Source organism: Mustela putorius, unplaced genomic scaffold, assembly GCF_011764305.1.
Source record: "Mustela putorius furo isolate JIRA1106 unplaced genomic scaffold, ASM1176430v1.1 tig00000487_pilon_pilon_pilon, whole genome shotgun sequence".
NCBI lineage: Eukaryota > Metazoa > Chordata > Mammalia > Carnivora > Mustelidae > Mustela > Mustela putorius.
The window spans coordinates 1,199,409-1,211,986 of NW_025421399.1; the positions used below are offsets into that span (position 1 = coordinate 1,199,409).

Consider the following 12,578-nt stretch of genomic DNA (forward strand, 5'->3'; position numbering starts at 1 on the left):
GCTCAAGGGCTTAAAGCCTCTGCCTTCAGCTTAGGTCATGATCCCAGGGTCCTGGGATCGAGCCCCACACTGGGCTCTCTGCTCAGCGGGGAGCCTGCTTCCCTCTCTCTCTCTCTACCTGCCTCTCTGCCTACTTGTGATTTCTGTCTGTCAAATAAATAAATAAAATCTTAAAAAAAAATTTTTTTTTTAAACATAGTCCTTTCCTAAAATTTAAGATTTCAAAGAGAAAGCTAGGCATAGAGGAAGAAGTGTTAAAATTTATCCTCCAAAGAAGGGGTGCCTGAGTGGCTCAGTCATTAAGTGTCTGCCTTTGGCTCAGGTCATGATCCCAGGGTCCTAGGACAAAATCCTTCATTAGGCTCCCTACTCAGCCAGGAGCTTTCTCCAACATCTCCCTCTGCCCGCCCCTGCCCCTGCTCATGCTCTCCTCATGCTTTCTTGCTCTAATAAATAAAATCTTAAAACAAACAAAACAAAACAAAACAGAGGCACCTGGGTGGCTCAGTGGATTAAGCCGCTGCCTTCAGCTCAGGTCGTGGTCTCAGGGTCCTGGGATTGATCCCTACATCCGCCTCAGCATCCCTGCTGAGCGGAGAGCCTGCTTCCCCCTCTCTCTCTGCCTGACTCTCTGCCTACTTGTGATCTCTCTCTCTGTCAAATAAATAAATAAAATCTTTAAAAACAAACAAAAAACTTATATTCCCAAGAAGCATGAAGAATTGACAAGCATTTGAACAAGCATTCGAATTATGAAAAATATGAAATATAAAACTTGGCACTTGCTGTCTTCATCCTCACCTGTCCTTGTACCAAAATGTAGGGACAGGGGAAACGCAATTAGACAGCTCAAGAAGATGAGTTTGAGCTAGGTCTGCCACTATCTGTGCAATCCTGGCCATGTCCCTTCACCTTCGCGGGTCTTCATGACTCCAGGCATGACAGAAGGAGTTGAAGCGTATGATTAATAAAGACTAGAAGACCTCAGAGAGAAGGTGTAGATGTGCTAGGGGGTGGGGGTAGCGGGGGCAGGCAGGAACAGGACAGCTGCTGGAATTTCTGGGCTCCCTGACTCTCTTCTGGCACTTACATTTTCCCATTCCCAGAACCTAAGATTTTTGGTTCCCTGATCAGAAAGCACTTAAGGTGGCCTGTGTGGCTCAGTTGGTTAAGCATCTCCCTTCGGCTCGGTCCTGATCGCAGGGTCCTGGGATCAAGTCCTGCACTGCGCTCCCTGCTGAGCAGGGGGGTCTGCTTCTCTCTCTCCCTCTGCCCTTCCCCCACCCCCATCTCCCTCTTTGTGTCTCACAAATAAACAAAATCTTAAAAAAAAAAAATGTGGGACGCCTGCATGGCTCAGTTAAACATCTGCCTTCAGCTCAGTTCATGATTCCAGGAACCCGGAACTGAATCCCATGTCGAGGTCTCTGCTCAGAGGGGAATCCGCTTCTCCCTCGGTCTCTCCCCAGCTCGTGTTCTCTCTCATCCTCATTCTCTCAAATAAATAAATAAATAAATAATCTCTTAAAAAAATAGAATGTATTTTTTAAAAAGCACTTAAAACTGCTTTCAATGAATTCACAAAATTCAAGGTTAGTGAGGATATGAACAAGCAGGCTTTCTCGTGTAGGGCTGTCCTAAATTTCCAGTTTCATGCTCTACACCTGCTGCGTGTCCTTTTATGTCAAGTTTCTCATAGTTTAAGCTGGTGCATCATAGGCACTGCTGGGCCTTGCACGTCAAGGATGCTCATTAAGGACATGCTGCATGAACAGCACGGAAAGAGCAGATGAAGAATCATCCCACCGATGTGAAAATGTAGAAATGACTACCGTATTTTCTTTTCAGATTTTTTTTTCAAAAGATTTTGTTTATTTATCTGACAGAGACAGATCACAAGTAGGCAGAGAGGCAGGCAGAGAGGCAGAGAGGGGAAGCAGGCTCCCTGCTGAGCAGAGAGCCAGATGTGGGGCTCAAACCCAGGACCCTGCGATCATGACCCAAGCCGAAGGCAAAGACTTTAACCCACTGAGCCACCCAGGCGCCCCATCTTTTCAGATTTAATTAATGTATTATTTTAGAGAGAGAGCATGCATGCACTGGGGTGGGGGAGCAGAGGGAAAGGGACAAGCAGACTCAGCACCGAGTGCACAGCTCAACATGGGGCTTGATCTCATGACCCTGAGATCAGGACGTGAGCCGAAATCAAGAGTTGGATGCTTAACTGACTGAGCTATTCAGGCGCCCCTAGAGATGACTATCTTTATGTCCATAGGTACAGTAACATATGGCGAGGGGGATGGTCACCAAAATACCACGTGTAGGGACCTCTGAAGGATTGTTTGGGGTTTTTTTTAAAGTTTTATTTATTTATTTATTTATTTGACAGACAGAGATCACTAAGTAGGCAGAGGCAGGCAGACAGGGAGAGAAGTAGAGGAAACAGGCTCCCTGCTGACCAGAGAGCTCGATTTGGGGCTCAATCCCAGGACCCTGGGATCATGACCTGAGCTGAAGGCAGAGGCTTTTACCCACTGAGCCACCCAGGCACCCCTGAATGATGGGTTTTTAAAAGACTTTTCTTCTCTTCATTAATTTTCTGTGTATCAACTTTTTTCCCTTATAAAAAGCATGCATCACTTTAAGATTATTAGAATAACTAAAATTCAAACTTTGGTCTGTGCCACGTAAGTTAAAACCAAAAGCTTTATTTAAATTATTAAATAAAATGGGGCGCCTGGGTGGCTCAGTCAGCTGGGTGTCCGGCTCTTGGTTTCGGCTCAAGTTGTGACCTTTCAGGCATGGGGTTCTGCACTCAGCACAGAGTTGGCTTCGGATTCTCTCTCTCCCTCTCCCTCCTCCTCTGCCCTTCCTTCCATGTGCATGCTCTCTCTCTCTCAAATAAATAAAAACATATTTAAGATATCGCAACATAAATAAAATTTTATTAAAAAATTGTCCAGGGGTGCCTGGGTGGCTCAATCATTAAGCGTCTGCCTTCAGCTCAGGTCACGATCCCAGCGTCCTGGGATGGAGGCCCACAGGAAACCTGCTTCTCCCTCTCCCGCTTCCCCTGCTTGTATTCCCTCTCTGTCTCTGTCAAATAAATAAATAAAATCTTTAAAAAGAAAATTGTCCAAATAAAGTAAAACTTTTTAGATTTTAACTCTCAGACTTAACTATTTTTTTTTTAAGATTTTATTTATTTGAGATACAGTATGAGCACACACAAACCAGGCAAGGGGTAGACGGAGAGGGAGAGGGAGCAGCAGACACCCCCCCTCAGCGGGGCAGGGAGCCCAATGTAGGGCTTGATCCTAGGACCCTGGGATCAGGACCTGAGCAAAAGGCAGACGCTTAACTGACTGAGCCACCCAGGTGCCCCTAGGCTTAATCTGAGTCCATCCAAGTCTGCACCTGTGAGATGCAGTCCACTCCTGAGTTTGCAGTTAAGACCGTAATTTCAGAACAGCGTTCTAGAAAAGAAGGAAACACTCCTCTGCCTGTCATCTTTTACCAGTTTTCGAGGCGATCTAGGCAGATGTTGGGAGGGCCTCCAATGCACGCAATCTGTTGCCGCCTCTTCCAGTCAGCCAGCTCTTCGTCTGTGAGAGTTTTCTGCACATACTCCATCGCAGACAACAGCCCCGCCAACTCACTCACGATGTTCTGGTTGGAAACCAAAACAAAGTCAGGAAACATTTCCTCAGACCGTCTCTAACCACACTCTTTAGTCAATTCCAGAGAAGGAACTCATTAGAAACCAGGCAAGTTCTGCCAGGAAGTGCCATGACCGCCCAGGTCGGGGGGGATGGTGCAGACAGGGAAGGTGGTCTGAGCTCTTACCCGTCGCATCTGGTCCAGCGCCGTGAGCATCTGCTCCAGCTGCTGCATCTTCTGCCTGGTCACTGACTGGTTGTTTCCATTCAGATCCTGCATGTCTGTGGATGAAGGAAAACCCCCTTGATTCGATGGAATACTTGTGTCCTTAACCCTCCCAGAAGCACCAGAGCCCCTCTGTGCACCACCTCCATCCCGGCCACCAAGTCTGAGCAGGCACCCGATACACGAGTCCCAGGACTCAAGTAACAGACGCACTTTCTCCAGCAGATTGTAATGTCTCTAACTGTCACTTGCCTCCTTGACTCTTGAGGGTTTTGTAGTTGAAATCAAAGTCATCCTGGAGATTCTCAACCACTTTCATTTTCTGTTCTAGATCCTGTTTAAAACCAACACACAAAACACACCAAAACAAAACAAAAAGGCAGAAGTGAACAAGAGTTTCCTGGGAAGAGGGAAAGGAAAGTTTCTTGAGAATTAAAATGAAGCCAAAACCTCAAACAAGACACACGCAGGACCCACAGGCAATGTCCCCCAGGAAAGGCTTCCTGCCCACGACTTGCTTCACCTGAACTCGCTTCCGAACATCTTGTAGGTGCTGCTCTAGCATCTGCTGCTTCTCTGTCACCACGGCGGCTGTAGGGTGGTTGGCCTGGCCCCCTTGCTGTCAGAAAAGGATATCAACACACACGTGAACACAGGAACTACGGGGAGCTGTCCAGTGCCATCGCACCCACCACCCTTCCTGTTTGGCTGAGGTGCTGCTGCCACTGGGAGGGGAAGGGATACTGGCCGCAAGCTGGGCGTCATCAGCATGGTGCAAGGACACTACCCCGAAGTTTGGCCCGTGTCCTTGCCTTGACCTCAGGCCAACTCTAAAGCCACTCTCTGTTGGACTACGGAACCACACATTGAGCTAAGACATGGTCCCTACCTTCAAAAACCTCATTCTAAGTTAAGTATGTTAAAAAGAAAAAAAATTCAGAACCGGGGTGCCTGGGTGGTTCAGTTGGTTAAGTGTCTGCCTTCAGCTCAGGTCATGAGCCCAGGGTCCTGGGACTGAGTCCCCTGTTTGGCTCCCTGCTCAGTGGGAAACCGACTTCTCCCTCTCCTGCTGCCCCTTGCCTTGGCTCGTGCTCTCATGTGCTGTCTCATGTTCCCACTGCTCTCTCTCGAATGAAAAAAAACAAACTTTTTAAAAAAAAAATCAGAACAATTATGACAGCAGATCTTGGATGCCCACTTAGTGTAGTTGGTATCCGACACATTTTGGTGGTGTAATGAAAAACCACCATCCAGGGGCGCCTGGGTGGCTCAGTGGGTTAAAGCCTCTGCCTTCGGCTCGGGTCATGATCCCAGGGTCCAGGGATGGAGCCCCGCATTGGGCTCTCTGCTCAGCGGGGAGCCTGCTTTCCCCTCTCTCTCTGCCTGCCTCTCTGCCTACTTGGGATCTCTGTCTGACTTGTGATCTCTGTCTGTGAAAGGGATAAATAAAATCTTAAAAACAAAACAAACAAACAAAAAAACACCCTAAAACAAAGAAAAAACCACTGTCCCAGGGGAGAAATGCATTATTAAGAGAGAATACCTCACGGGACGTACCCTGAAAAGGTCAAATAGCACATGAAACGTGAACATGGTATATTTCGTCAAAGTAGTAGGATATCTGGGGCACGTGGCTGCCTTAGGTGAAGGAGCTTGTGACTCTCGACCTCAGGGTCATGGTTTCCAGCCCCATGCTGGGTACAGAGATTACTTAAAATGAGTAAATCAATAAAAACTTGCTAAAAAATGAGTAAGATACCTGACCCCCCAAAAAGACCACATAAGGGTGCCTGGGTGGTTCAGTCTGTTAAGCAACCATCTCCTGATTTCAGCTCAGGTCATGATCTTGGGGTCGTGGGATCGAGCCCCACGTTAGGGTCTGTGCTTAATGGGGAATGTGCTAGAGATTCTTTCCCTCTCTCTCTGTCCCTCCCCCTGCTTAAGTGCTTACTCTCTCTTGCCCTCAAATAAATCTTTTTTATTTTTTAAAGATTTTATTTATTTACTCGAGGGCAAGAGAGAGAACACAAGCAGGGAGAAGGGGCAGAAAAAGGAGAAGCAGACTTCCCGCTGAACAAGGAGCCTAACATGGGGCTCGATCCCAGGACCCTGGGATCATGACCAGGGCCAAAAGCAACACTTAACCAAATGAGCTGCCCAAATGTCCCTAAATAAATCTTAAAAGAAAAAAAAAAAAAGCTGCAGTGTTCAAGACAGTACATATTGGTATGGGACTGAGGAAAGACATCCTAGTCCCAGTTTTCCAAATTAGAACATCTCCGTCTCAAAGACAGATTTCACACTGAGTCACCAAATCCTCCTGGCTCTGGGCTCCATAATCTCACATACAGATCTCTAGTTCCACTGGCTCAGCTCAAGCTCCAACTACTGATCTCTTTGCCTCTAGTCTCTCATTTCCAATCTGTCCTCTATACTGCTACCAGGCGTCTCCAAAGTAGACCCAAACTTGCCAGTCCTACAGGGACCCACTCTCTCCCTTTCCAACAGTCCCCATCCAAGCCCACAGAACACCAACTTCCATGAGTTCAGGGAAGGCAACCACCACCCCTATTTATTCTCTTCACAGTGAGAGTGACTCATCTGATTGGTGAGATTAGGAGAAAGACTGCACACACAGATCTTCGAAGAACCCAGCACTTTAGCTGGTGCCTCTCTCTTCCACCTCTGCCTTCCTGGGGCACACACGAGGCAGGAGCAGGGGCCTGGTTTGTAGAAGCCATTCTAGGGGCCTCTCACTCTGTGTTCAGTGGGTCCATAAGGATATCTAGGGACATACTGTCCTGCAAACCACCCCCAGATCAAACACAGTGGCAGGCATCAGAAATCCCCAATGGTTACCTGCCCAAACCACATTTTCCAGTCTTGTTTTATCAACAATACAGCTGACAGTTTACTGTTTTGGACTGCCCTGTCTATTTCTAAATTGGTACTGCACTTAAAGGGAAACAGATATGGTTCATTGCCACGCACAGAAGCCCACCTCCAGGACCAGTGTAAAACCTACCGGCTCCCTCTGCTTCCAGGTATAGACATACATCTCCACCGAGCACACACCAATGCAATCTGATGACAAGGGAAGCCGACTCTGCCTGTGTTTCAGTCACCCCAAACTACCCACTCTTCCCCACACACAGCATGCTCCCCACACACCATCGGCTCAGGCTGGCATGCGCTTCCACCCAAGGACACCTGAACTTCACCTTCAAACTCAGTGCAACTGTCTGCTCTCCTTTAAAACCTTATTCAACTTCTGTAGGCAAAATTACTCACATCTTCCTCTACATTTCTCTCGCTTTGAGTGTTTGTATACCTATCATCCCAACTAGACTGAGAGCCTGCCTGGAAGGGCTCACAACTACTCGTCTTCCTAGCTTCTGGTGCTCTACCCATAAAAGACACTTAAGAACATGCCAGATGATGTAAAAAGAGAAACTTATAGAAGGCCTGCATTAAGACATCAAGTATCCAATTTGTAGTTCTAGGTCAACTGTGGCAAACTTTCCCTTATAAAGGCTGTGGTACATATTTTTGGCTTTCTGGGTCATCCAGTCTCTGCTGTCAAGACTCAGCTCTGGCCCCGCAGCATGAAAGCAACCAGAGACAACGTGTATATAAATGGGTGTGGCTGTGTTCCCCAAAATTTCATTTATTTAAAAACAGGCATGGCAGGTTGGACGAAGGCCACAGGCACTGTTTGCCAACCCCGGATCTGTAAGATTGGGAACATCCGCAGGGAACCCACTGTTCCCTTGCCTTTTGTGATCAATTTGGGAGCCTCTACCCAAATTGGCTTAAATCGAGTATTTTTATCTTACCGGACAGGATGAACACATAAAGGTTCTCCACAACAGAGAACTCCTGTGATGCAAGGAGGAGTGCCTCTTTGCAAGCTGGACTGTCTCTGGTGTCTCAAACAGTGACTGTTATCAGCCCCCCTCATGTGTATCTGAGCACATCAGTGCTCTGCTCTGGGTTCCTCAGTGGGTTCTCATTTCTTACAGTAGTGGTGACCGCGACGATGATGACCATGATTGTGACAGCAGTAGCAGGGAGCAGTTCATGTTTACTTTGCACGTATGTGTCAGGCTCTAAGCACTTACAGGCACGAGTCAATGTAATTCTATGAAGTGAGGTATGATGACCATTCCCATGGAGGCACATTCCCACAGCCTGAGGTTATCCAGCAAGGGGCAGAGCTACGAGGCTCAAACCTGGCAGCCTGGCCCTTGAACCCTTGTGATAAACTGCTCTTCCAAAGCCCAGCTGCTGGGCATGACTGACTAAAGAGATTCACAATACGGCCCTTGACCGTTCCTTATCCAACCAGATGCGGAATTTTCCACAGCTCCTCCCAACAATACATGCGTTCATGCTTCCCTGTCTGAACACGATCTTCTCTCTGCCTGGAGTGCTCTCTCCTCATCAGCCTGGTGTACTTGCCATCAGCCTTAAGTCTTGGCTCAAACACATCTCTCTCTCTCTCTGTGATACCTTCCCCAACTCCCTCAGTTAGACTTAGATGTCCTTTTTATTCTGTTCCTGCTACATTTTTGTCTTGTAAGAGAAAAAACTGTACACTTCTGTTCACAGCAGCATTATTCACAATAGCCAAAAGGCAGAAGCCATCCAAGTGTCCCTCAACAGATGAATGTATAAACAAAATGTGGTCTATATACAGCGGAACATCATTCAGCTTCTAAAAGACAGCAAATCCTGAGACATGTTACAAGGATGAACAGTAAGGCATTATGGTAAGGAAAGTGACCCAGGCACAAAAATACAGGGTAGGAGTCCACTTCTATGAGGTCCCAAATTCACAGAGACAGAAAGGAAAGTGGTGGTTGCCAGGGGCTGCGGTGAGATGGGAACGAAGAACTGTTGTTTCATGGGTCTAGATTTTAGTTTTGTAAGATGAAAAGAGTTCTGGAGATGGCTGCACAACGATGTAACTGAACTCCAACACTATGAAGTGTACACCTGAAAATATATCAGATGAGGGCTTGGGTAGTTCGGTCGGTTTAGCGTCAGCCTTTGGATCAGGTCATGATCCCAAGGTCCTCGGATCGAGCCCTGCATCAGGCTCCCTGCTCAGCAGGGAGTCTGCTTCTTCTCTCCCTCTGCCACTCCCTCCCCCGACTCATTCTCTCTCTCAAATAAATAAATAAAATCTTAAAAAAAAAAAAAAAGAAAGAAAGATTCAGATTGTAAGTTTCATGTTGTGGGTATTTTAGCACAATTTTTTTTTTAAAGAAGTGGGGCCAGGGGTGCTTGTCTGACTTTGGCCCAGGACAGGAACCCAGGGTCCTGGGATCAAGCCCAGCATCCAGCTCCCTGCTCAGTGGGAAGCCTGCTTCTCCCTCTTCAGCTCCCCCTGCTTGTGTTCCCACTCTCACTATCTCTCTCTCTGTCAAATAAATAAATAAAATCTTTAAAACTAAATAAATAGTAAAAAGTGGGGTCAGGGAAGAAAAAAAAGTCTCTGATTATAATAAAGAAAATAAAACCCCCTCAGAGAAAGTTAAAAAAAAAAAAACCTCCTATAACCAACTACTGTGATGAGTCAATATATAAACTTCCAGTCATTTTATCATATTTACCAATAATACATGCATATTATATACAATGGTTTCTACTATTATGAATCAGATCTTTTCTTTCCTGACATTTTCTAACAGGTTACTGTAGCTATTATATAAGATTCTTAAAATACTTACCTTGAATGCAGTCATCTTTCTAAACTCTTGTTAATGCCAATGGCTTTTTTTTTTTAAATTATTTCTCTTGGATCTTATAGGAAGACCTATCTATCTATAAACAATGACAGTTTTGTTTCCAGCTTTCCAACATTTTTACATAATGTAATATTAAATGAAAAAGGCAAGATACAGAGAAGTAAACTCATTTAAATATACTGTGCGTGTGTTTATTTTCTGTAGTTTGTATGAGCCTGAAAAAAGGTACTGAAGGATATACACCAGACTATTCACATTGGTCTCCTGGGAAGAGATAATAAAGAGAGGGAGGGACATTTCAGATTTTTGTAAAACTTTCTTCCTTAGGGTGCCTGGGTGGCTCAGTTGGTTGAGCGACTACCTTCCCCTCAGGTCCTTGAGCCCTGGGATCCAGTCCCGTGTCAAGTTCCTGGCTCCACGGGAAGTCTGCTTCTCCCTCTGAGCGGGATCCCCTCTCACTCTCTCTCAAATAAATAAATAAAATCTTTAAAAAAACAACTTTCTTCCTTATACTATTGTGTCAAATTTTAATTTTTTTAAAAAAGACAGTGCATTATGCACTCAAGAAAAAAAACAACTTGGGGCGCCTGGGTGGCTCAGTGGGTTAAGCTGCTGCCTTCGGCTCAGGTCATGATCTCAGGGCCCTGGGATCGAGTCCCGCATCGGGCTCTCTGCTCAGCAGGGAGCCTGCTTCCTCCTCCTCTCTGCCTGCCTCTCTGCCTACTTCTGATCTCGCTCTGTCAAATAAATAAATAAAATCTTTAAAAAAAGAAAAAAAAACAACTTTTCATTGTTTGTAAGAAAAACCCTAAGTGGGGCCCCTGGGTGGCTCAGGTGGTTAAGCCTCGGCCTTCAACCCATGTCATGATCCCAGGATCCTGGGATCAAGCCCCACATCCGGCTCTCTGCTCAGTGGGGAGCCTGTTTCCCCCTCGCTCTCTGCCTGTCTCTCTGCCTACTTGTGATCTCTGTCTGTCAAATAAATAAATAAAATCTTTAATTAAAAAAAAAAAAAGGAAAGAAGAAAAGAAAAACCCCACGCATCCACTTTTCCCATGGAGGTCTTTGCACACTGTTATGACTGTGTGAGAGGGAGCCCATCTCTGCACACAAGAAGGGAAGCGCATCTTCAGTGGTGCTTTGTTTCTTCCCCCCTCTCACCTGGGCTGCAGTGGCTGCGGTCTGGAGCAGGCGGGACTCTTCCCACAGGCACCGGGCCACGATTCGGGCAATTTCCATTGGCTTCTCCAGATATCTGCTCTATAACAGGGGAGACAAAGAATGAAAAGTAGCAGTAGACCAAGGAGTTGTGGATGCAGAATATTACACCTACTACATGAAACAATAAAATGAGGCCCTCAGAGCCTGGCTGCCACCAGTGGGAGATGAAGGGGAGAACAGAAAAAAGACCGTCACAGTGAGCTGTCCTTCTGTGGCCGAGGGCATACTGAGTCTTTGCAAAATATGTTATCTTGGTGAGCTATGGAGGTGACAGACCTGGTCCAAGAGTTCTGATTACAGATTTTAAAATACTTAACATTTAAAAATAAATCATCTGGGGTGTCTGGGTGGCTCAGTCAGTTGGGCATCTGACTCTTGATTTCGGCTCAGGTCATGATCTCAGGGTCATGATATCAGTCCCGAGTGGGGCTCACCCTGGGTGTGGAGCCTGCTTAAGATTCTTTCTCCCTCCTTCTGCCCCTTCCACCACTTCCTCTCTTCCCAAAAAAAAAAAAAAAAAGTCATTTTCCTATGAAACCACTAGCTCTGATCATGTCATTAAGATGTACTAATGTAAGATGATTACTGTAACAATTATGTCTCCAGAGGACAAAAGAAGTGTATTTCAGATAATGATGCCCAAGGTTGGGTATACAGAGGTTTGAGGAAGAGCTAGTAATTTCTCCTTTGATTTAAAGTACAAGATAGGATCCCATTACCTAGGCAAATGAGGAAAGAAATACTTCCTGGACAGAAAGCTAACAGCCTACTCTGCGGGGTCAGTTTCGCATCCCACCTGAAGGAACTGCTTGATTCTCCGCAGATTGTGCTGATAGAGAACATTTGACTCCTGCAGGAAACGGCTGTATTGCTGGTCAATCTCACCCAGGAGATTATGAAACACCAAAGTCGCATGTGATTCCTTGCTGGCCGCATATGCCCTAGGAAAAGGAAGAAGGATACAACGGTTCTGAAACCGATACACATCCGCATACACACACACACACACACCATAAGTGTGCATGTGTGCATGCAGACAAATCACCATCAAGGTGGAAAAAAAACAAACTTGGGAAAGGTGGGGAAAAAAAAACAAACTTGATACTTTAACTCACTCCTCACTTTAGATTCACCTTGCTCAGCTGCAAGAAATATCATGAATTCAAAATTATTAAAAATTATTCCAGACACTATTAGCCACTGCCATAGTCTATACTTATGAAATACTCAAGTGGGGGCGCCTGGGTGGCTTAGTTGGCTGAACAGCTGCCTTCGGCTCAGGTCACGATCCCAGAGTCCTGGAATCAAGGCCTGCATCAGGCTCCCTGCTCAGTGGGGAACCTGCTTCTCTTTCTCCCTCTGCCTGCTGCTCTGCCTACTTGTGCTCTCTCTCTGACAAATAAATAGATTTTTAAAAAATTTTTAAAAAAATACTCAAGTGAAGTGGACAGATACGCTGTTTTGCTTTTTAAAATTCTCTCTCAGTCAGCTCTGCAGTCACATTATTAGTAACAAATAAGCAAACCCAGATCAGGATGGCCCATCTCCATCATCTCTGACTCACCTTCCTGGACCCTCTTCAAATTCTAGAAAAACTAGGTCATAGTCCTGAATTAAATGAAAATCAATAGGTAGATCTGAACACATTAACATGAAGGAAAAAACAGTGCTTGCATGGCTCAGTCGGTTACGCATTCAACTCTTGGTCGGCTGGGGTCA

The 12,578-nt window shown here is 45.9% G+C and overlaps 1 protein-coding gene across 5 annotated transcripts in view; it reads right to left on the reverse strand.

The window, feature by feature from the left end:
* The window catches only part of STAT3 (signal transducer and activator of transcription 3), a 72,202-nt gene that overhangs the window by 18,131 nt on the left and 41,493 nt on the right, over window positions 1-12,578 (reverse strand). For 4 of the 5 annotated variants that reach the window (XM_004772692.3, XM_004772690.3, XM_004772691.3 and 1 more), the window contains exons 3-8: window positions 11,656-11,800; window positions 10,800-10,898; window positions 4,409-4,504; window positions 4,138-4,219; window positions 3,847-3,941; window positions 3,518-3,669 (exon numbers count right to left, since the gene is read on the reverse strand). In XM_004772692.3, the coding sequence (XP_004772749.1) occupies window positions 3,518-3,669; window positions 3,847-3,941; window positions 4,138-4,219; window positions 4,409-4,504; window positions 10,800-10,898; window positions 11,656-11,800 (669 nt within the window). Of the gene's footprint in view, window positions 1-3,517; window positions 3,670-3,846; window positions 3,942-4,137; window positions 4,220-4,408; window positions 4,505-10,799; window positions 10,899-11,655; window positions 11,801-12,578 lie in introns of those variants that run through there. The other variant, XM_045080709.1, reaches the window with a different exon arrangement.